Source organism: Neovison vison, chromosome 6 (genome assembly GCF_020171115.1).
Source record: "Neovison vison isolate M4711 chromosome 6, ASM_NN_V1, whole genome shotgun sequence".
Lineage (NCBI taxonomy): Eukaryota > Metazoa > Chordata > Mammalia > Carnivora > Mustelidae > Neogale > Neogale vison.
In genome coordinates, this window is record NC_058096.1 from 69175646 (window position 1) to 69200831 (window position 25186).

At 38.4% G+C, this 25186-nt stretch overlaps 1 protein-coding gene and 1 pseudogene across 5 annotated transcripts in view; one reads left to right on the forward strand and one right to left on the reverse strand.

Annotated features, from left to right (window-relative positions):
- PLS1 (plastin 1) overlaps positions 1 to 25186 on the forward strand; it is a 116789-nt gene that overhangs the window by 43230 nt on the left and 48373 nt on the right. For 2 of the 5 annotated variants that reach the window (XM_044251538.1, XM_044251542.1), the window contains exons 1-3: positions 15608 to 15763; positions 19956 to 20059; positions 24270 to 24433. In XM_044251538.1, coding sequence (XP_044107473.1) covers positions 19990 to 20059; positions 24270 to 24433 — 234 coding nt within the window. In that variant the 5' untranslated portion in view covers positions 15608 to 15763; positions 19956 to 19989. Of the gene's footprint in view, positions 1 to 13658; positions 13694 to 15607; positions 15764 to 19955; positions 20060 to 24269; positions 24434 to 25186 lie in introns of those variants that run through there. The other 3 variants (XM_044251540.1, XM_044251539.1, XM_044251541.1) reach the window with 2 other exon arrangements.
- LOC122911030 lies at positions 18364 to 18460 on the reverse strand (annotated as a pseudogene).

Below are 25186 nucleotides of genomic sequence, written 5' to 3' on the forward strand. Positions count from 1 at the left end.
GATTTGCATTTCCTTGATGATGAGGGATGTTGAGCATCTTCTCACGTGTCTGTTGGCCATCTAATGATCTTTGGAAAAATGTCTATTCATGTCTTCTGCCCATTTTTAATTGCATTATTTGTTTTTTGGGTGGTAAGTTCTGTAAGTTCTTTATATATTTTGGATACTCACCTTCTATTAGATATGTTATTTGCAAATATCTTCTCTCATTTGGTAGGTTGCTTCTTAGTTTTGTTGACTGTTTTCCTTCTCTGTGCAGAAGCTTTTTATTTTGATGTAGTCCCAATAGTTTATTTTTGCTTTTATTTCCTTTGCCTTAAAGGACCTGTCTAGAAAATGTTGCTCTGGCCAATGTCAAAGAAGTTACTGTTGCCTGTGCTCTCTTCTAGGATTTTTATGTTTTTAGGCCTCCTGTTTAGGTCTTTAATCCATTTTGAGTTTATATTATGGTGTAAAAAAGTGGCCCATGTCCTTTGCCATGTTGCTGTCCAGTTTTCCCAACACCCTTTGTTGAAGAGACTTTTTTCCCCATGGGATATTCTTTCCTGCTTTGTCAAATAGGTTTGATTTTTATGCAAGGATCAACTCTCAGGCCTCAAAAACTGAAGTGAGTATAAAATATCTTTATTTTTCCTACATCAGCATAGTTTCTATTATTAGTAGCCATATAGTGGAAGACTGTTCTAGTCATACAGGGTAAAACAGTCATTTAAGGCTGAACTCAGTTGTCTTCTTCCCTGGGTGGTATTTAAGTTTTCAGAAATTTCATCTTATCATGGCATGGATTTGAGGGTAGGGAGTTTAGTTTAAGACTGTTATTTCTCTGATACTGCCTTCTTGTGAGACTTAGGTTCCTGTGTAGTCCTGGGTGTGGATGTCCCTCCCTGCTGATATCTGTGGAAGAGTGAATTCCCTGTTAGTCTGTAGCCCATGTGGTGTCCCTTCATTAGTATCCTCAATTCCAAAGGTTCCTTGATGTATCAGTTAGTAGAGGATGCAATCCTTGATCTTAGGATATGAGTTCAAGCTCCACCTTGGGTGTAGATGTTACTTAAAAATAAAATCTTTAAAAAAAAAAAAAGTCCCAAATCCCCTTCAAATCCAGTGGAATCCAGCAGTGGAATGGTGGAGGGTATGTGGCAGGGGGATTGTAAAACAGTGTTATTATTGAGCAGTTTTACCCTGTTTTACATGAGATCACATGTCTCTCCCCAGTTCCTGCTCCTCCATGAAACACTTTCTGGATCACTTGGGTGATACAGAAGCCTCTCTCTCCTCTGTTAATTCTTTGTGTCCAGACCACACCATCTACCCTGTAACACCTCTTATAACATCTTAAAAATGATCTTAACATCATTTTATCATCGTTTAACATTTTTTTCTGAACTTTATTGATTACACATATAATACTGACATTGCTATTTAACTTTCTATTTGTGTTTCTCACACAATCCCCCCCGCCGCCCACCACCACAACTAGTTTGTAAGCTCTTGGAATGCCTAGACCAAATATTAAATTTCTTGATGCTCTTCTCAAGTGCTTTGCATTGGGCTAAAAGCATAGGTGCTCCTCAGTATCTGTTGGCTGAATGAATTAATGAATTTAAATTTTTTGAGTACAGAAAATCTATTATCTTGTATATCTCAACATAGTGTTGAACCCTAAGTCATCATTAACTATTTACTTCATTTGATTGAATTGAAAGTCAATTTAGGTTGTTCTTTCTACATGTATTTCTGGTGTCCAAGGAAGCCTAGGGCAACCATGTCTCTTACATGCAAATGACTTAAGGTTTTGATTATAGCCAGCTGGGAGGGGGGCCTGGCTGGCTCTGTTGGTAGAGCATGGGACCCTTGATCTTGGGGTCATGAGTTTGAGCCCCAAATTGGGCATAGAGATTACTTAAAAATAAATAATAAAAAAAACAAAGCTTTAAAAAATTAAAATCAGCTGGGAGAATTTTATAGAATGGGGAAGATAAATGAGTATAATTACATGCATGGCACATCGGGGACAGTATATAAGAAAAATCAAAGACCTGGAAAGTAGTATTTGTGATGGCAATTTTACAAGAAGATGTTAGCCAACAGTAGGTAGATGACTCTAATTCACTTCTCTGAGGCTAAGGGAGAAAAACTATACTGAGCAGATGATTCCTCTAAGCTTATACTTAGAGGATTTTAATGATTTTCTGCACTTGCATTCAAATAACAAATTTTCGTTGAGTACCACCTATGGGTAAGCAATGTATTGGACACTCAATATTCAGAGATAATCTGAGAAAATGTGTTTCTTACATCCCCAAATGCATAGTCCTTGATGGAGGTAGGATGGACAAAAGACACAGTGTGCACACTGGCGTTCACCAGAGTGTTGACTGACTTTTGTTGTCATTGCTGAGGGACATAGCTGTTTGGTCTGAGGGAGTTGAGAAAGACTCCAGAGGGGAATGGTTTTTACCTGGATTTGGAATGATTACCAGGAATTTACAGGGAAAGGAAAGGCTAAAGAAATTCCAGGAAGAGGGCATGTGCAGAGGGCTGGTATTAAAGAAGAGCTAGGGTTCCAGGGTTGCTGGGGTGTTCAGTATGATTAGAACATGTGGTGTGGGCTGGGGTGGTATCTCATGATATAGGGGCATTCCATTAGATACCAGCATGGATTTGTTCTAGTAGTACATCAAAGTGTATCTCCTCCAGTTTTCAAAATTATTATTATAATTATTATTTAAAGATTTATTTATTTGAGAGAGAGCAAGCGTGAGTGGGGCCAGGGACAGAGGGAGAGAATATCCAGGCAGACTCCTGCTGAGCTTGGAGCCTGACACAGGACTTGATCCTAGGAGCCATGGGATCAGGACCTGAGCCGAAATCAAGAGTTGGATGCTGAACCGACTGAGCCACACAGGCACCCCTTCAAAATTGTTTTTAACTGTCATGTAGGAATGGTTAAATTTGAATCTTCACTTTTTTTCCTTCCTTCATTTCTTGTCTGTTATAAAAGATATATGTGATCATTGTGGAAAATAAGTATATAGAAAAAAAATTTAGATATATATAATCTCACTTCCTCACCCCCTAAACAGCTCCTGTAATAAGTTTTATGTATAGTATCTCCTGTTCATTTAAAAAATACTAATAAATGTATTTAAATATTGTGTCTTTTTTTTCCTTTATGTGAATTCCTTATTTCTGAATATTTCAGCCCTACTTATTTTAAAGTTTCTGTCATGATTTCCAGTTTAGAAGTCTTTTACTGTCTTCTATCATGATGGTTCTTAAATGATTTGTAATGTTTGTGAGCCTATCTCCAGAATCTTTTCTTTTCTTTTTTTAAAGATTTTATTTATTTATTTGACAGACAGAGATCCCAAGTAGGCAGAGAGGCAGGCAGAGAGAGAGGAGGAAGCAGGCTCCCTGCTGAGCAGAGAGCCCGATGGGGGCTTGATCGAATATTTTCTTTTCCTTAGTGGAGTTCAGTGTATGCTCTAGGTGGTGGAGTTGGGACTATGGGCGGTTTTGCTTCTACCTGCAAGATCCATATGGTTTCATAGGTTCCTGCAGTAAGGTGATGTGAAATTCAGACCTCACACCCACACGCAGGGCAGATTTGGGGTTCTGATTTCTCCTGTGTGACTTTTTTCTATATAGATTCTATGTTGAGCATCTCTCTTTACAGAGAGGATGGCCCTCCTGTTTTCCAGCTTTATGTTCCACTTCCAGGTTTCTGCTGTGTTCATAGGTTTCAACTCCTGTCCCTTGAGATGTGAATGTGGACCTGCTCTTGCTTGATTTCCCACTTCATTTCTGGTACCAGGAGATTTCTTTTGCTTGCTTGGGCTTGGATATGTATTGAAAAAATTTAAAGATATTTATTTTATCCAACTTTTTTTTTTTTTTTTTTTGAGGGAGAGAGTTGGGGAGAAGCAGAGGGAGAGGGAGAGAGGGAATCTTAAGTAGGCTCCATCCCCAGTGCAGAGCCCAGTGCAGGCCTCAGTTTCATAACCTTGACATTGTGACCTGAGCTGAACTCGAGTCAGATACTTGACCAACTGAGCCAACCAGGTTCCCCTTATCCAGCATTTCTATATGTTTGAAACAGGTGGAGGAGCTTACTTGTTGCCTCTATCATCTTGACTATCCACTCCTTACACAGATATATACTTTAAACAGAGTTGGGAATATATTACAGGTATTGATAATCCTCTTTATTTTAACCTGATAATATATTGTAAGTTTTTCCTCATATTCTTTAAGAATATTACTTTTAATGACTGCCTGACTTTTATAAGAGTATACTATATTTTATTAAGCAAATCCTCTATTTTAGAAATTTAGGTTGTTTTAGGTTTTCCATTATTATAAGTAATGATGAAATGAACATATTTATACCAATATCTCTCCGCTGATTTCAGCTTGTTTCTGTAGAATAATTACTGCAAGTGGGATTCCTTCATTAACATTTTTGAGACTTTGGTCCTGTTATTACTAAATTATCCTGCAAAAAATTTGTTTCAATTTGCATCCAGTACAGTGGGTTTGTATATTTCCCGGAACTATTGCTCCAACTGGTTCTTATTCTTTAAAAGGATGGATGCTAATTTTCTGGGCAAAAAAAATTACCATTTTTCATTATTATTTTAATTTCCATTTAGTTTCGTGGCTGTTTTATTTGTACTTTTTTTTTTTTTTTTTTTTTTTTTAGGATTTATTTACCAACTTTAGAGAGAGAGCATGAGCGGGAAGGGCAGGGGGAGAGGGAGATAGACTCTTAAGGAGATTCTGTGCTGAGCACGGAGCCCGATGCAGGCTCCATCTCTCAAGACCCTAAACTCAGGACGGAGCCAAAACCAAGAGGCAGAGGTTTAACCGGCTGCGCTACGCAAGCGCCCCTAGTGACCATTTTATTTTATTTTATTTATTTATTTTATTTTAGATTTTATTTATTTATTTGACAGAGAGAAATCACAAGTAGACGGAGAGGCAGGCAGAGAGAGAGAGAGGGAAGCAGGCTCCCCGCTGAGCAGAGAGCCCAATGCAGGACTCGATCCCAGAACCCTGAGATCATGACCTGAGCTGAAGGCAGCGGCTCAACCCACTGAGCCACCCAGGCACCCCAAGATTTTATTTATTTATTTGACAGAGAAAAATCACAAGCAGGCAGAGAGGCAGGCAGAGAGAGAGGAAGGGAAGCAGACCCCCTGCTGAGCAGAGAGCCCGATGTGGGGATGTGGGACTCGATCCCACGACCCTGAGATCATGACCTGAGCCGAAGGCAGCAGCTTAACCCACTGAGCCACCCAGGCGCCCCCCCAGTGACCATTTTAAAAGGATGTTTTCAGTAGGTCACCGATTTTTCAGTTTAGAAAATTTTCTTAGTCATAGGGGCTAGAGTGGCTACTAACTTGTCCTTTTTGTTACTTGCTATTCCCCTACTGCCTACTGGACCCTTTGGTGGAAGGTGTGTTTGGTGACAGGGTGGTGGGTGAAAGAATGCAAACTACAGAAGTTGAGCCAAGAGTTGAATTGCTCAACATAAGAAAAGTGGTTGGAGTGGAGGTTAAGGAAAGAAATACCCTGGAAAGTGGGAGGCTGAAACCTAAAGCGGGTGGTCCAGGAGTTGTGACAGGCAAGGAGGCGCTATCCCAGAGAGGAGTTTGGGAGAAAGATTGGGTGGGTTAATTAAAGGAAAATGTGCAGAATTTTGTCCAGCTGTGGGCAACGTGAACTTTCTTCTCCACGTTTCCACAAATTCTTAAGTAAAATAATTCTCATTAAATGCATTGTTAGGTTGGCTCTGTTTAAGGGTATATATGTTGAAACGGATGGACACAGAGTAAGAGCCAAGTACTGGATGGGGAGAGTCAGGGAGAGCAGAACCTGCTAAAGTAGCCCTCACAAGACACCAGAGTGCTGGACTAAGGTAGTGAGAAGTAAAGATGAGGAAGAAGGGGTATTCCAGAATTTGGAGGTAGGATTTGGTGGTAAGTTACGGTTTTTTGCAGGGAGAGGATAATGGAGTCAAGATGATTTTGAGGCTTACAGTTTGGGAGACTGCATACACAGGAGATGTCTCAGATGACTGGGACTAACCTTTGGAAGGAAGGGTCACCGTTTCTAGGCTTATAATTGGGGGTGTGTATGCTAGCGATTTTGAATGGTTGACATGGGCCCAGAAGGTGGTGGTGTCAGAAAGTGTCTTCCCCATTTTTCCTGTTCTCTTGTAAGCTCTGGAGTCCTGGTATAGCTCAGAGAATGGAGAGGGATTTATTTAACAACTAGTGTTGGTCTTCTCAAGTGATCATATTGAGTAGGTCTTTGAGGTAATTTTGATTTAATTCAGGAAAATAAGGATTATAATTTGAGAGTTACAGAAAATTTTATAGCTTTACAATTTATTATACAGATTTTCTGTATCATTGTTTGCTTTTGACTCATTAAACTATTGGCAATTAACCTCTCGCAGTCATTGTACTCTTGTTAATTTCTTTCTTTATTTCTAAAGCTATATAACCTGTGACATAGAAACATTAATGCCAGTGTGTTCTAGTTTTGGTTGTTATTTGTCTTCAGTGGTGTTTACTCTGAGTCCTTTCTTGATGTAAATACTCTTACCCAGCATTGTCAAAGGTTTGTTCTAGAACTCTGAGTACAGCATTTTATTCCTGTCTAGATGCCCGTTCTGTCATCAGTGGAGAAGTGTGGACTGGATTTTATAAATGTGATAAATCATTAAACTTCAGTCTCAGTTTCTTTGTTGGGAGACCTGTGTCTAATAAGAGGTTAAAGAGGTAAAATGGATGCTTGGAGAGTATAAAATACTCAATAAATATAGAGTGCTGTTTACTTTTTCTAATGCCAAGATTCTGATATGAGAAAATTTCCAGAGCTGGTAGTGGGCTCTGCCTCCCATTCTCCACAGCAAAAGGTTCAGATACCTCACAGTGCTTGGGCAGATATCCACTTGCACTGTGGAGGTGTCCATCTCCTGTGGGTAGGAATGGCTCTGACCTGTTATGTTCAGCTAGCAGAATCCTTCCATGGTAGCATGCTGGCTATTGAAAGAATGATAAAACCATAGTTTTGTGAATTATTATATTCCTTAAGAAATCTGTGGTGACAATGTTGATTCTTTGTAATATGGCATCCTTTGCATTTGTTGGAAAATATCATTTTTTGGCACTAATAATTTTTATCCATAATTGATAGAAATTTAGGATTTCTAAACACACACATATATGGTAATTCCTTCTTCCTTTGTCAGTTAATAAAGAGGGTCAGAGTTGGTTTCTATAGGTTGTAAAACAAAGTGCCTCAGGGTTTCAACTCCTGAAAAGTTTTAATTTATGTACAAAGTGAAACATTTCAAATTTAAACCAATGTGTGCTTTGGAGGTTAAATTTCAAACCCCAACCTGGAAACACCCTGGATAGGAATCACCAGCTTACTTGGACACAAGCTGGACAAGAATGTCTGTGTTGTGAATCATTTACATGGAAATTCTTGGGTGGAGATGGGGGGAAAGGATTATAAACTAGGAAGTAATGCCCGGATTATTCCAGAGCCCTTGGAAGTGACTCAGCTTCCTGTTCTTTGATAGCTCTTTGGCATTTGTGTTGAGGCATTTATTCTGAATGAAATATTTGGCAATATAGGCAGTTACAGTCTGGGAGTCTCCCTCATGTATAATTTCCAGTGACTAAATAATACATAGAAAGTAAGAGTAAGATACTTTTGTAGAGACAGAAAAAAAGGTAATGTAAAAGAATTCATATAATTCTCACAAAGCTCATTTAAATCCTTCCATGCATTCCCTGGATTTCTAGTAAAACAGATTGCACATAAATAAATTAAAACGGTGTTTTCAGAAGTTGAAACTCTGAGACACTTTATTTTACAACCTGCAAAAACCAACTCTGACTCTCTTTATTAACTAATCTGTCTCAGACCCTCTTTAAAACTGTCTACATTTCACGCTAACTGTATGCCGGAAAGCCAGGTTCTAGGCAGGTTCTAATAGGAAGTCGTCACTGGGTGTATAACATGAGATGTAGGGGTAGAGGGGAATGTATGGAGACCACCACTATGGAGTATAATTAGGGTCTGGACTTGGAAAACTTCTTGGTATGGATCCCAGCTCTGCCACTTATTGCGAAGCCTTGGACCTCAATTGCTTTACTGTGAAATAGGAGTTGTAATATTACCAACCTCAGGGAGTTTCTGTGTAGATTGAGACAGTCTGTGTACTACTTGGAACAGTGCTTGGCCTATGGTGAGTACCCAAGAATGTTTATTACTGTCAGAGAGATAAGGGAAGTCTCCCTTGCCTTTTTGGACTGCTGTGAGTGTTGTGTTTTGTGATTTCTTTGGATAGAGAGTTTGGCGGAGATTTATTGAGTCCTGTTTATATGACACCCAGGTGTTCTTTTTTTTTTTGAAGATTCCATTTATTTATTTGACAGAGATCACAAGTAGGCAGAGAGGTAGGCAAAGAGAGAGGAGGAAGCAGACTCCCCGCCGAGCAGAGAGCCCGATGGGGGGCTCGATTCCAGGACCCTGGGATCATGACCCCAGCCGAAGGCAGAGACTTTAACCCACTGAGCCACCCAGACGCCCCAACACCCAGGTGTTCTTAATTGGGTGGGATGAGTTCAGTTCAGGAGAAAACTATTAGAATGGCATGCTTGCATTTGCTTGGGAGACAGATTTAAACCTTGGTTTTTGCCTCTTGGAAATACAGAGATTGTGTAGAAGGCAAATGAACCCAGGCCAAAGAGATTCTTTATAGCTCTAGGTCTTCTTGGTATCCCCTGACTACAGGGTTGGGCATGTGGCCTGAGTTCTGCCCATCAGACTGATGTCCTGGGGATTAGACTGTCATCTGCAACTGGTGGTGGTTGAGGCACCTGGAGACAGCTCTAAAAGCTCTGAAAGTTTCCACTGTGGAGCTCCTTAGAACTGCCTGGCTTCTGGCCTTCCAGAGCCTGCTTGTTTAGCCCTCCCTGACTTTTTGAACCAGCATTTCCAGGGTGTTCCATTTTGGCACATTTTGCCAGAATCAGTTTTTGTGGTTTACAGTGAAAATACCTTAACTGGCACAAATACCAAGTAGGCAGATTAAATGTGTCCATTGTCAGTAGGTAAGAGGATACAGATGAAGCTATGAGTCTTGGAAATAATAGAAAATTCCTTTTTAGTGAGTATGGCTTACAGTGAGAAGATCGCTTGTTTTCTGAGGTGCATAAGGAGTGAACTGTTGACCTAGTTGAATGGAAAAAGGAAGAGTCTGTAGGCTGGCCAGCACTGGCCTGCTCCCAATAGGAGGTGTAGCATGCAGACACCTTTGGAGATGGCAGGGGTTACTTTTCATGTCAGAAGTTGAAATTCCCAGTAGGCAAAAAGATAAACTCATTTTATTTAAAGAAGATACTTTTCATTGTGCTTTATGGTTTAGTGCTAATAGCTGAGAATTTGTATTATAAGTTCAACATTAGGGCTGATTTAAAAAAAAGAAAGATATATATAAAAAGGAAAGCTATATTTGCAATAAACTGAAGAACTGTAATGCTCTTTTGTGGAAGGACTTAGAAACAGTTACTAAAGATATTAAACAGTTATTTTTTAGAAAGGCTTTCAGAGAAGTGACATCTTTTGAATAAGATTACTCACCATTATTGTCACCAAGAGGTTAAAAGTGATTTTTGAGTATTTATGTTGTATTGCATCATCTTATCACTGTAATATTTTTTTAAAGATTCTGTTTATTTGAAAGAGAATGAGAGAGAGAGAGAGAGAGAGTGATAGAGAGTATGAGATGGAGGAGCAGAGGGAGAAATACTCCCCGTTGAACAGGGAGCCCGATGTGGGACTCAATCCTGGGACTCCAGGATCATGACCTGAGCCACCCAGGCACCCTCACTGTAATATTTTTAATTACAGAAGAAATAGAAGATATTCCATTGCTCTCAAAAAACTTAAAAATTAGATAAGGTACTGTTATTCAATATTGACACTTAGACAACTCCATTCTGTCAGAGTGAGTGTTCTCTGGGGAGACCACTAAGAATTTTCTCCCTTAACTGGGATTTGCATCTTTCTCTGACTATTCATTTTTCAAGGCCCAGCTCAAACAGTACCTCCTCTGAAAGTCTTTTTGGAAGACCGGGAGCAGTTGGAAGATTCTTCCTTTCCTATTGATTTCATTCTAGCTTGCATAATAATTCTGAAGGTGACATCCTAGTTCATTTGGAGGGCTGACTCTGTAGTAGGGGCTGTATCAGGCCATGTTGGAAAACGGTTCCAGAGGCAACTCAAGGCCTTTTTGGAAAGAACTGGGATTAATAAGTGGCATTTATAATGGGTAAAGGAGTCTCATGTGTTTGCCATTACTGTCCTCTGTGGTTTATTGATTCCCTTACTAGATTATAAATTCTTTGAGAGCTGATGCTGTGTGTTAGTCATCATTAGATTGCCTCCAACACTTGGAACAACACCTAGTGCCTTAGATGTTCTCAGTAAACATGTGCTGAGACAAAATGTGGCCAATGGGGAAATTCATGGTGAAATTCGAGCTCCGTTTGGAGGGCATGTGAAGAATTAGATGTAGGAGAATAGAGTTTCTCAGGACAGGAAATGACATGAAGGAGAGTTAAGGGACAATCAGGACAACCTTGGAAGAAAGAGAACATCTTTCAAAGGGTAAAATGGGAAAGAAGAATTGTTAACAGGGAAGGATTAGAGTCTAGACAGATAGGTTTATAGCTAAAATATATTGAGGCTAAAATCTGATGAAGGAGATTAAAGTCTAGTTTAAAGGAAGAACAACAATGACAACAACAACAAAAGAAAATTTAATTATGGGGTACATTATCTTTTAGAATGTTTTCTTCCTCTTGAATTTAAAAATAGAAAATAATTAAGCAGCTTGTATAATTTTGGATAGCAATATGGTGACATCTCTTGGAAATAGTGTGAATTGGAAAGCCAAAACAATAATAGCAGCAAATAGATTTGATAAATTTGTTGTTCCTAATATTCCTACTTAAAGTCTATTTCAGGTCAATTTCTTTGAGAAGAAATTGATATCTAATCATGTATAAATCATACATGGATATCTAATCATGTATAAAAATGCTATTAAAGACTAGATCACGGGTGCCTGGCTGGTGCAGTCGGAAAAGCACGAGACTCTTGATCTCATGTGTTTGAGCCCATACTGCATGTAAAGATTACTTAAAAATAACTAACTAAATAAATATTTTTTAAAAAGACTAGATAGGGAGTTTTTGTTTGTTTGTTTGTTTGTTTGTTTTTAAGCCTCATTCATTCCTGAATTCCTGTCTGCCATACATCTTTCTTATTCCCTTTGTAATTGGAAGCACAGTATTGTTCCACGCAGCAGTAGGTCCCGTGGTAGGTCAAGCACCCCTTCGAAAATTGAACTAACTTATAGGAACTTTGATACTTGGGGAGCCCTGTTTTGTGAGCTACTGGGTGAAGCTACAAACATCTTAGGTGTCTGTTATTTTTACTGTCATGTATTAGGTACATTTCTTTCTTTCTTTTTTTTTCCTATGTGCAATGCATTAGTAATTTCCTGATTGTAACGATTTGTTGCCTTTGAGTATTTATTATTGCAGCTAGATTGCCTGCCCTCCCTCATAACAGAAAGACCTGCCATTCCTCATAATATATTACTACTCAGTTTGTCATCTTTAACAAGAAACGAGTTAGGAGAAATGGGAAGGATCTTTCTGGATATAGAGAAGGGAAAAAAGGAACAAAGAAGCCGTAAGTCCAAAGGCCTTTAGGCTAGGAATATAGTCTTCAGTGCTGTGTGAGCAACCATAAATGGACTTCTATACTTCACTGATGCACTGAATTTCTGGGATTAGGTGTGGTGGTGGTAAAATACAAATTAGGACAAAAATCAATCATATTGTTAAGCACTGTATGGTGACAGATGGTAGCTACACTTATGGTGAGCACGGCATAACATATAGAGATGTTGAGTCATGATGTAGTACATCGAAACAAATGTAACATTGTGTGTCAACCATACTCAGATTAAAAAACAAAAAACAAAAAACCTAGGGGCGCCTGGGTGGCTCAGTGGGTTAAGCCTCTGCCTTCGGCTCAGGTCATGATCTCAGGGTCCTGGGATCAAGCTCCGCATAGGGCTCTTTGCTCAGCGGGGAGCCTGCTTCCCCCTCTCTCTCCTCCTGCCTCTCTGCCTACTTGGGATCTCTCTCTCTCTCTGTCAAATAAATAAATAAAATCTTTAAAAAAAAAAAACCCAAACTAAAAATGGGGCCTGGGTGGTTCAGTAGGTTAAGCATCCAACTCTAGATTTCAGCTCATGTCATGATCTCAGAATCGTGAGATTGAGCCCTGCGTTGAATTCCGTGCTGGGTATGGAGCCTGCTTAAGATTTTCTCTTTCTCTCTGCCCCCCAAAAAACCTAAAAAAATGATGACAAAATAATACTTATTTAGATGTAAACTTAGAAAATATGATTAAATTTTTTTCCCGAATCAGAAAGTTCAAATATTTTCTATCATTTGAGGAATTGACCCCCCTTTTTATTTTCTTTTTGTAAACTATGTCTATATATCAGTTCGGACTCTGTTGCAAGCAACAGAAATCCAGTTTAACTGGCTTTAAAAAAATGTGTTTCAAGTAACTAAAATCATCAGGGTTTTTAGCACAGCGGGATTTTGCATTCAGCCCTGCCGGGTTACGTTTTCTTTTCATTCACTGGCTCTGCTTTCTGCTGTGTTGGTTTTGGCTTCATTCTTAGTCCCTAGGTCCTCCCCTCCTGGAGGCAAGATGCGCGCAGCTGCTCTGGTCTCTACTTCTTCATGAAAAACTGATCCAGGGGAGTTTGTGGACTCTCATTTCAGAAAGTGCCACAAAATCTTTCTTATGTCTAACTGGCTCCAGCTGGCTTATATGCCTGTTGCTAAACCAAATCCCTTTGGCTAGAGAGTATGATGTGCTGATTGGCTTGGAACTAGAGGTTCGCTCAAATGCTATGAATGGATTATATGGAATGAGTGGAACCCCAAAACTAAAATTGGTGCTGTTATCAGAAGAAGGGAAATAATTACTGGAAAAGAAAACAGAACATGTTCAGGAAATGATACTTGAAGTATTGATAATGTTATAAAACTATAGGATAGCAATTCGGTATATAACATAGAGAGATGTTGTGTGTGTTGATGGTGTGTTGGTTGTTGAATTTTCTGAGAGAGCCAGAGAGGTCCTAAAGTGGGGGGTGGGAGAGTGGGAGAGTAGATGGGATATAAATAATAAGTGAGAAGGAAAAGATCCTGGGATAATGGGCAGATCCAGTTACCTTAGCTAGGAATCTGTGATTAATGGTCTCCTGACCTGCTGGCTCCTCTTCTCTCAGAGGAGCCGTCACTTGGAAATATCCCTCACTGGCATCAGGGATGTGGTGAGTGGTGCTAACTCTGGTTGGGTTTTGACATGTTAAGAGACAAAATGTTTTCTTTTTTACAAGATTTTATTTATTTATTTGACAGAGAGACAGTGAGAGAGGGAACACAGGCAAAGGGAGTGGAGAAGCAGGCTCCCTGCTAAGCAGGGACCCTGATGCGGGGCTCCATCCCACGACCCTGGGATCACAATCTGAGCTGAAGGCAGATGCTCAACTGACTGTACTACCCAGGTACCCCCCCTTCTTTTTTAAAAAATATTTTATTTATTTATTTGAAACGAAACAGTGAGAGAGGGAGACAAAATGTTTTCTTTTGGCTCTTAGAATGAGCTAATTTGATGGGAGTATTTCTAGAGAAACACAGAATGTTTCCAGGTTCCCTTGAAAGGCACGGTGGATACACTAGTCACCCATCTGGGTGGAGCTGAGCAGAGTGCGAGGCAAACTTTACACACGGTCCTCCTCTGCCTAGGCCATCCCTCATCACTTTTGCACTTACCACAGCTTTGTGTGCTGGGGTTTCCGAACAGAGTTGGCACTGTTTGGGTTAGTCAGGATCAATGCAGAGAAGTCTGGAGTAAGGCCTTGTGAGAAAAGACCAGGTTTTTTCCCTACATGCTGATTAAGCATTCAGTGAGCTAACTCTAACCCTTCACATCCATTCATTCAGTTGCAAAAATCAAGTAACATTTGAACCTCTGTGCTTGGGTGACCAAATCCCATACACTGAGTAGTGAGGGTCAGTTGTGGTGCTCACAGCTTCCATTTCAATAAGTGTCTTTCCTTGAAAAAGTTATTCTTTTTAAATCCTTCTATATAATCTTTTTTTTTTTTTTTTTTTTGGTCTGAACCCATTTCTGAATTCAGAGTACTTGTTGACTCACCACATGCCTTTACATTGGTATTCTGGTGGGGATCATACTACCCTCTGACTTTACTTTGCAGAAGGTTGCTCAGGAGGAATCTGAGTTTTATCGTACCTGTGTTTAATAGCTTGCTTTGTCCGAAGAGGGGTCAGTCTGGCATGTAGAGTAGGAGTCTAATATTTAACAAAGTCAGTTGTCTCCTGGTTCATATATATTAGAGAGTCTGTAGGCATTCCAGTTAACTAGATAAAATTTGATAAAGTAACAGGTTGATATGGAATATGCAGTCAAATGCTCTTCCCCTGAACTATACCCCCTGATATGGAATATGAATGTGTTTGCTTTTTGGAAAATGAATGATGCTCCCCCTGTTTGGAAATGTGGTTGAAGAAAGAGATTGCTGAAAATACAGAAAAATGAAAGTATTCTCTAGGATTCCTTTAAACTAAAAAGAAAACCCTTTAATTAATTCCTATTTCTTAGCTATTTTTTTTTCTCCATAGTGATTTATTCCAGTTTCCTTGTGCTCAGTTTCCTTGTGATCTTTAAACTTGTAATGGGGAGCTGAGAGTAACACATAATAGGAAAAGAGGAGGCTGTGGAAGATGAGCGAACAGTTGAAGAAGGGGAGGAGGATACAGGATACCATAGAGTTACATACTCCCAGAGATACTGCAGTGCTCTGACCTTTGATCCAAGGCAGTTCTTTTTTTTTTTTTTTTTAAGTTTTTATTTATTTGTTTGACAGCACAGGTAGGCAGAGAGGCAGGCAGAGAGAGAGAGAGAGAGAGAGAGAGAGAGAGAGGAAGGGAAGCAGGCTCCCCGCTGAGCAGAGAGCCTGATGTGGGGCTTGATCCCAGGACCCTGGGATTATTACCGGAGCTGAAGGCAGAGGCTTTAACCCACTGAGCCACCCAGGTGCCCCTTATCTATGTTCTTTAAAGCAAATTTATTTTGACCATGATGCCTCATCCTGCCTGTGCAGTCAGGTTTTTCTCAGGTCCCTGGAATCTGCCCCTCAGGCTCTGTTGTCTGAGGTCTTCAACAAAGCAAAGGCTTGGAGGAAGCTTTTCTGTCCTTGGTCATTAGTCCTCAGTGTCCACCTGGGAAACGCCCATTGCTTATTCTGTGCGTCTCTTCCGCAGAGATTCTGCTGCACCTTGTCTGTCCCTATCTTGGCCACCCCTCTGGCCACAGTCTTCCTTGATGGCATCCAAAGATTTTTGTCCTTCCCCTCCAGGGTAATTTCTTTCTCTCTCTCTCTCTCTTCCTCATCTAGTGGCTTCTCAGAGATGTCCTCCTCCCGCTACCCCACTCGAAGCACACCCAGCCTAAGTAAATCCTAAGGAAGTTTGTACTTCGACCCACGGACTAAAGGAACCACAGATTCCAGGCTGGTTTTGCTTTCTGTGCTGCCAGCATTCTAAGACAAGAGGTAGTTATTGCCTTAGTTGAGGAGTGGGACTGGGAAGGCAGGGGAGGTGGAAAATAAACACAATTTGATATTTCAATGAATTATTCTGCCACAATAATATTAACTATTTGATTGTTTGGTAATGAAGTACTTAAAAAAATTTTTTTCCCCATGTCCTGAGGGGCTTTGGGAAATTTTTTCCTGTTCAAATATATTCTTGTGCTATCTTTATTATTTTATTTACATACTATTTTTTACTGAGTTTAAAAGTTAAACAATTATATTATGAAATATTTAAAACAAAAAATACCGAAAAGTACAGGAACAATTTAACCAATATTCATATACTTAATGCTCAGGTTGAACATATGTTAAACATTTTGTTGTAATTGCTTTAAATTTCTTTTAAAAAAAAGTAATAAATTGACCTACAGCCCCCAGCTGTGTCCCTTGCCTCCATCTCCATAGGACAACCAATTTTCTGAGTTAGTGTGTTATTCCCATATATTTTTAAGTTTTACCACCTATATTTGGCAACATACACAACAAATTCAGTATTTTGGGTTTTTATAATTTATAATAATTGTGACATGCACTCTATGTATCCTCTAGTACTTTGCTTTTTGCAATGACTGTTCTTAAGAAACAGATGTGGTTGATTTATTTAATGGTGTATATTCTATTGATTAAATAATAATGCATTCATCCATTATTCTAAAGAAAACAGGCATTTGCTTTAAAATAAAAATTTGCTCTAGGGACACCTGGGTGGTGCAGTTGGTTAAGGGTGGGACTCTTGGTTTTGGTTCAGGTTGTAATCTCATGATTGTGAGATCAAGGCCCCTGTCAGGCTCTGTGCTCAGCATGGAGTCTGTTTAAGACTCTTTCTCTACCCCTCTCCCTCTGCATGCACATGCACACTCTCTCCTTCTCAAATAAATAGATAAATCGTCTTTAAAAAAAAAAAAAAAGTAAGTATGCCCTTAAAATACAAATTTGATGAGCAGTGTAAGGATTTAGCAATTACTCATACTTAAGCGTGACTTAAGTTATCAATCTCTTTTTTAAAACTACCCATGATGCTTGCAGTGAGAGAATAGGGATGTTAATTTACAGGTAGAATTTAAGAGCTTGGAGGCACTAGAAACAGATTTGATTTTGAATCTCTTCTTTTGTCTGCCTTCCTTAAGTAAGTAATCTCTGCAACCCTCTAATTTACATTTAAGAGAGGATGCTGGTTCCATCAGCATAGTAAGCTTGTGTGTGAGGATGGTAGAATTGCGGGACCATTGAGAGCCCTCAGTAAACATTTGCTTTTATATTTTGTATTACTAGAGAAAGGGGAAGTAAGGGAAGAAGGGGATTTTGGAAGATAGAATAGGGGGCCAGCTGCCTCAGCTGGGTCAGCAGCTACCTCAAGAACTCTAGAATATCAGGTGATCGGGGATAGGACCAAAATGGGAGGAAAGAAAACAGAATAGCTGGGAAGCCCAAAGGTGCCCGGGTAAACAGCTTTGGTCCCTCACATTTGGAAGATTTACGGTTGATTGAAAGGCATCAGAATCTTATTGGTCTCAGGGTTGTTCCTAATGCCTTTTCTCTGAAACTGTTCTAGATCCTATAAATTGGAAATGGCTGCTTAGACTAATCCTGCTAAAGCTTTTAAAGGTTCAGGGAGGTTAGAAATTTGAGGGAGGATAAAAGATTGGATTAAATTTTATCTAAATTGAGTTCATCCTTAGAATATACTCCCTTAAGTTTCTAAATATATATTTGGTTGTGTTAGGATACGCTCGAGGATTAGGAGACAGGATAAAAAAAGGCTTTAATTGGTGAAAGAAAGTTTTTAAAATTATATGGGCTAAAAAAAAAAGCAGAAGAGGAAAGCAGTGTTGGAATTACTGAAGAAATACATGGTATGGGAAGGTATATCTATTTACAGAATTCAACATAACCTGCCCCATTGGGGGGAATCACTGGTTAAGTGATAGTTTCCTAAAATTGCAAAGTAAATTCTAATAACTTCACTCTACAGTGTTTCAGGACTGCCAAGTTATGTGCTTGATAAATATGAGTTGACTTAGCTAGAATTCTTTCCTCCAAAACTTTACAAATTTTACAGAGGCAGATTTCTTTTTAAATGTATATATTGGGGGTGCCTGGATGGCTCAGTGGGTTAAGCCTCTGCCTGCAGCTCAGGTCATGATCTCAGGGTCCTGGGATCCAGCCCCGAATCAGGCTCTCTGCTCAGTAGGGAGTCTGCTTCCCTTCCTCTCTCTCTGCCTGCCTCTCTGCCTACTTGTGATCTTTCTCTCTGTCAAATAAATAAAATCTTTAAAAAGAAAAGTATATATTGGGGCACATGGGTGGCCCAGTCCATTAAGTGTCTGCCTTTAGCTAAGATCATGATCCCAGCGTCCTTGGATCCAGTCCCACATTGGGTTCCCTGCTCAGCTGGAAGTCTGCTTCTCCCTCTGTCTCTGCTGCTCCCTCTGCTTCTCCCTCTGTCTCTGCTTCTCTCTCTGTCTCTGCTGCTCCCTCTTCTTGTTCTCTCTTTCTCTCTGTGTCAAGTAAATAAATGGAATCTTAAAAAAAAAAAAGGTATAACTTTCTTTAAAAAAAAATATACAGGACACTTCATGAATTTTTGTGTTCCTTGCACAGTAGCCATGCTAATTTTCTCTGAATTGTTCCAATTTCAGTGCTGATGAAACAAGCACTTAGGAGTGTATCTTGAAGATAGCTCTATATTTTTCTATTTCTCTCATTTAAATACCAAAGGACTTGAAGCAACTTTATTACTTATAAAAATAAAGCTTTAAAAATAAGAAACATATTGTATGGGTAATTGGTTTCCCAATAAGTTTAAGTGCTAGTTTTGTCTAATTGTGGGAAAATAACAAGAGTTTATGTAATTAACAAATCACATAAATTCAAATAATCATGAGCAAAAAGAATAGAACCCCAGGTATATTTATCCTTTCAAATGTGAGTTAAACAGAAGGACTCTTAATTTGCAAGCCTTTCTGTGGAGTGCAGTTGGGAAGGTTGGATCACTGTGGGTTTTTTTGTTTTGTTTTGTTTTAAAGATTTTACTGACTTATTTGAGAGCAAAAGTGAGAGTGAGATCCTGGGATCATGATCTGAACCTAAGGCAGTTACTTAAGCAACTGAACCACTACCCAGGTGCCCCTTGGATCACTATTTATAAAACTTGAGGCAAGGGATAGAATCCATTTTGCATATGGGAAAGGATATACAGGATGACCAAAACCACAGATTCAAAGCCGGCTGTGACAGAATTCGCATTTTGCAGAACTAGGGAATTATGCTTAAAATTTCTAAATGATCTGTTTAATTTCTTTCAGCACAAAATAAGTATGCCTATAAATAGTTTTCACTATAGTGAAACATTCTAAAAGTGAGAAGTCAATAAAATTTTATTATTTAATGCTAAGATGTAAGAAACTGCATCTGGGGAGTAAGATGAATTCCCTTTACCCCTTCATCAGCTCTGTTACTTGAGCTCTTGAGATTTTTTTAAAAACAGAGTACAATTAGATAGTGGACAGTAGTATATTTTTTCAAACTCAAAGATTTAATTAAACCAGGCCCCAGAATAACAGTAAGATTCAGAAATCTGTCATTTTGAAAGAACACCAAAAATTCCTAAGCAAGATGGTATATAGATCACAAATGTCACATGAGCCATAATACTCTTCAAGGGCTTCATACAATATGATCTTTATGACCTTTAAATGATCAGTGAAAAATTTTAATGAATAAATTATATTTCAGAAATTACATGCTTACTTTCTTCTTTTTGTGGACTTCAGTCATGTCTTAAAATTTTACTTTCTGACCACTTCCTTTACATTTATAAATGCTACACTTCTCTCAAACCTGAAATGTTTATTTTACTGAAATAGTGGGGCAAAATGTAAATGAAAATTATACAGGCTATTGAGAAACATCTATGCCCTGTATAAGCACAAGGTGTAAATGACAGGTGTTTCTTCCCCGTACTAACTCTCTTATTGTCTGGCCCACCTATTCTGGGAAACGGTGTTCCTGGGGTTCTGTTCCTTTTTGTTCTTTGTCAGCCAGACCTCTCAGGTGTTTTTTTCTAGATAGTATACTGCCTGTGTACTCTGTATCCCAGATAAAATTTTCCAAAGGGCTAATGTTCTTCTTATAACATTTCTTTTTCTAGATATAAGGACCCGAAGGTAGTCTTTTCTCCAAAGATGGAAAACAATACCACTGTCATTTCACGGGAGGAACTGGAAGAGCTACAAGAAGCATTTAATAAAATAGGTATGCTTGAGAAAAACTACTTATGACATTGCTATTCTGCTTGATATCAGACTTCCAGGAATGGAACTATACCTTTTGTTGGTTTTACTACCACTCATTTGCCTCTTTTTATTCCCCCCTCCTTTTTTTCCTATCCAGGTTTCACTGGATTCTTTCTTTCTTTCTGAAAGACAAACTAAGACTTAAATTTCTAGGAGAACTGGACTTTGAATTCTTTGATAATTTCCTGGCCTCAGGTAATCCAGGTTAATGAATGACAGCGTAACTGAATATGCCTAACATGATATCCTCATTACAGAGAGAAAATATAGAAACACTTCCTTGTTTATAAACTGAACTCTGGTCTTCATGTGTTTGTCACTACCAATAACACTTTCTTACTTCATGCAGAATATTTTAAAATCTGAATATTGTTTTTAAAGGTCATATGTCATAATTTCATTCTTTCTCATGCATAATTTTAAAAAAACCTTTGGGTTGTTTTTAAAGGCTGCATATCCTGGTTTTTCTTCTTTCACTTTTTAAAGCCATTCAGTGTTTTGTCTTTATGACATTATCATCTGACGGCTTTGTATTTTTCTTCCCAAAATATTCCCTCATACTCTGTTGGATTACAATTCTTCTGCACTTGGTTCCTAGGAAACCGGTGGCAAACAGGGATATAAATATTGTCTTTTGCTCTAGTCTGCAAAAGCATGCAAATGAAAGGTGAGCACAGTGAAAGGACATTGAAACTGTGACACCACTGCCCCTCCCACAGTAGGCTCCTTCTCTGGTGCAGAAGAGCAATCCATGAGAACAGTCAGATGGTAGACCAGAGAGGATATATAATGATCACAGTTGGTCTCCTGCCTAGATTTCTCACAAACTTAGTGAATAACTACTAAAATTCATGTAGATGAATTTTAGAGACGAATAAAAAGAGAATGATTTCAGCTTAAAAAAGAAAGCTCTTAACCAGCCCCCCCAAAAAAGTGAAAGCTGTTAAGACCTCATAACTTAACTTACAAATCTTTGCTGTGAAGTAAAGTGAGATGTACAAATCCCTGGGCTCTTCTACTTCTCTCTGCATAGCCATCTCCAGAGTAACTCAAACCTTCCAAACAGTCCACATGGTGGCTGAATTAGGCTCACAGTGAATGCCTTAATTCTGATCTTTTCTTTATTTTGAAGACGGTCTATTTGTCAGTAGAGCATGGCATGAATATGATACGATTTCTAAAAGGTTATTAATAAATTTTATAGAGTATTGTATGCAGTGCCCAGAATCTTTTCAAGACAAAAGGCAGTTTTTGGACTGGTCTGCTCATTTTGAGCATTCAAACAGAGGAGGTAATAAAAATGTATCTCCTAGTTTGCTACTGCTGTCATTTTATAGTGCAGTTTGGTAGCTTGAACAGAGGTGCTACCTAAGTCTTAGTGAAATATGGATGAATGAGTAATCTGTTTTCTTTGTTTAGCTTTACTCCTTATGACTCAATGACATATAATCCTGCAATATTTATTTAATGATATTTTGAATAAATAATTCACTGATGGAACAAATCTGACAGCCAGATAATTTGCTCTATGTGAGGGCAGTACTAACACTAGCACAATATGTACTAGCTTTTTATTGACAAGATAAATTGCTACTTATTAACTCAGTATCATGCCCATCCAACCTTACTACATGGGATATTTTTTGGGTCTCAAAGGTGAGATGACAGATTAAAATATTTGTCTTCTTTTTTTTCTTTATACATTTTGGTAAAATAGCATTATAAAACTTACTGTTTTAGTAACTTTTAAGTATACAGTTCAGTGACATTACATATATTCATGTTATTATGCAACCATACCACTATCTCTAGAACTTTTTTTATCTTCCCAAACCCATTAAATACCAACTCCTCATCTTGTACAACATTCTGTTTTATGTCTACATCACATTTGGTTGATCTATTCATCTGTCGAAGGACACCTGAGTTGTTTCTACCTTTTTGCTATTGTGAATAATGTTGCTATGAACTTGAGTCTACAAATATCTGTTCACATTTCTCCTTTCAGTTATTTTGTGTATATAGAAGTGGTATTGCTGAATAATATGGTAATTATAAGTTTAATCTTTCAAGAAACCATCATGTTGTTTTCTGTGGTGGCGTCACATCTTACAGTCCCGTCAGTAGTGCATAAGGGTTTCGATTTCTTCAAATCCTTGTCAACACTTATTATTTTCTGTTAAAAAAATTTTTTTTTTGTAATAGCCATCAAAAGTGTGAAGCACTATCTCATTGTGGTTTTAATTTACATTCCCCTAATGTTTTGTGACGTTGAGCATCTTTTCGTATGTGTATTGAACATTTGTATAACTTCTTTGGAAAAATGTCTCTTCATTCCTATTCACTGTCTATTTCTTCTGCCCACTTTTTAATCAAGTTATTTATTTTTGTTGAATTATAAGAAAGTCTTGTTTCTTTTTAAACTATGATCTTTATGATAATTTAACCTAAGCCTTGATTTCCTCATCTTTAAAATAAGAATTATATTATTAACTACCTCAAGGTTGTTACAGGATTTTGTGAGATAAGTTCTTAACAAATCACGTGGCACAGAATATGTGCTTATTAAATGGTATTTATTATTTTTTGTCACATCATACCCAAACCGCAGAGGCCATAGGGATGGAACTGGGATTTAAGCACACAGACTTACTCATCTTCAGAGCTCTAGCTCCTAGTATTCTTGTTAGTATAGCATGACAGTTAGTAAGTAAACAACTTTTCCTCAATCTTGCCTGTGAGGGTGGGGGAGATGAGCAGAGGAAGAGGGAGAGAGAAAATCTTAGGCGAGCTCCATGCCCAGCAAGGAGCCAGATGCAGGACTCAGTCTCATGACCCAGAGATCATGACCTGAGCCAAAATCAAGATTTGGACACTTAACCAACTGAGCCATCCAGACGCCCCTCAATCTTGTTTATTTTATTTATTTATTTTTTTGATCTTATTTATTTTTAAATACTCTTTGCCATAGTACTGGTAAAGAAGTAAGCCAGGTAGTTTATTTGCCTATTTCAGAATTATAGGAAACAATTCTAAACTTGTGATGTATTAAATAATGATATTTTGCTCTAAGTTCAAAGAAAATAATATTATTATTGGAATATCAAGGTTTCTGACTGACTTTTGAGGTTATAGCAATATTTTAGTTATTGGTAGATTCTAGTTGAGAAACTTTCCATTGTTCTAAACTGTTAATTCTAAAACTTGTGTACAAGAGTTTAAAAAAAAAGTTTCTGTCTTTATTTTTAAGTGAGTTATAGTGAGGATGGCTCTTTTATGGAGAGGAAAACGTGAAATAGAGGAAACAAAGCAACTATTAGCAGATGAGTCAAGAAAGCCTATATAATAAGGTGGATCCAGGCAACTAACCAAACAATCCAGAGCTCTGTTGCCAACTCTGGTCGGGAGTATTTTGTGTTGCCTTTGTTCTGTGTCAAGAAGTGATATATAATCTCCAGGGAAAACCTAGGGAAGGGCGCCTCAGTGATAACATGAAAATGCCTGGAAACCTATTTTCAAAAGTCCAAATATAGGTGTGAAATTATTTCTTCAATACTTAATGTCAAATTGACATCAAACATGATTCAGCCTACATAATGGTATCATAAATACATAATGAAGAAGCAATGAATTATTGACAAATGAAACAGAACTGCCACCAAGTGAAATGTATAGCAGAAATACCTTATTGTATTTAATACACAAACATGATGCACATAGTTTATACAGAATGTGAGACCTACAGATCCATTTTATAAGTTCTGTGAAGAAGTTAAAATTTGGGTGGGTGTTCCCTCATGACCATTGCTGCTGTTTCTTCTAGGTATCTGAGATTTGTCAATGCTTAGTTCTTTGAAATTTAGTCATATGCTAAGCCCGACTTTTTCATCTGCCAGAGCAACGTTCATGCTCTTATACTTATGCTCATGTACTTAAAATACTCACGGAGTTCTAAATCTGTGTGGATAAAGTCCATCTCAATATGAGATTTTTGATAAAGTGCATAGACTACCTTGTACAGTTTAGATACAAGAGAAAAGGTGACTGCAACTTGTGGAACAAACTGGAAAGTTTCTACCTGCCTGTGACTCTCCCACGAGGCCTGCAGGGTGTGTACCTCTGATGAAGAGTGCAAGCGATAGTTGACAGCACATAATTTATCTTTACAGATATTGACAACAGTGGATATGTTAGTGACTATGAACTTCAGGACCTGTTTAAGGAAGCGAGCCTTCCTCTGCCTGGATACAAGGTGCGCGAGATTGTGGAGAAAATTCTAGCAGTTGCTGACAACAACAAAGATGGCAAAATCAATTTTCAAGAGTTTGTGTCAGTAAGTAATCCCTTCCTCTCCTGGTTACTGATCTTTTTGCTTTGAGCAGAATTTTAATAATGTCATCACTCTCTTTCGTTAAATCTGGCTGCGGAGACCAGAAAAAAGCACTGCTTTATAATGATGATGGTGATGGTAACAACAGTGTCCACAAATAATTCATAAAAGAAAGGGAAAAATTATTCTCAAGTTGTTGGAAGTCAGGTTTTGGCAGTCATAGCTCACGTGCTAATAAAACTACAGTTGAGTTCAGTGCTTATTGACTATCTGTTACAGAATGTTTTAATGTCTCAGTACTTGGTCTTGAGAAATGGAATATTTTTTTGTGACTGACATAGCTAAGATATGTGAGCTATACTTCCTAGAAACTAATTATTTTCTTGTGATAAGTTAGACCTTCAGTTTCAGCAAATGCCACCAGGTAAATTTTGGTGCTAGCTATGATAGCATTGTTTCATTATTAAAGTACCTCAAGGCTCAGGGAACTGAACAGGATGAAAAATAAAACATGACACAACCAACAAAAGAAAAATGGGTTGTAGAACCGAATATTGAATATCATGTATTTCAGACTCACTGGCCAAGAGGGATGGATGACTTGGCCACATTGCCTTTGCCACCTGCCCACTGAGCAAGGGTTGTCACTTCTTCCAGCACCACAACCACGACTGTATGTGTCATATGGAAATAGAACTTGGTGGTGAGGCTGGAGAACCCAGGGACTCAGGGAACGTGTCCTGGGAGCTGTGAAGA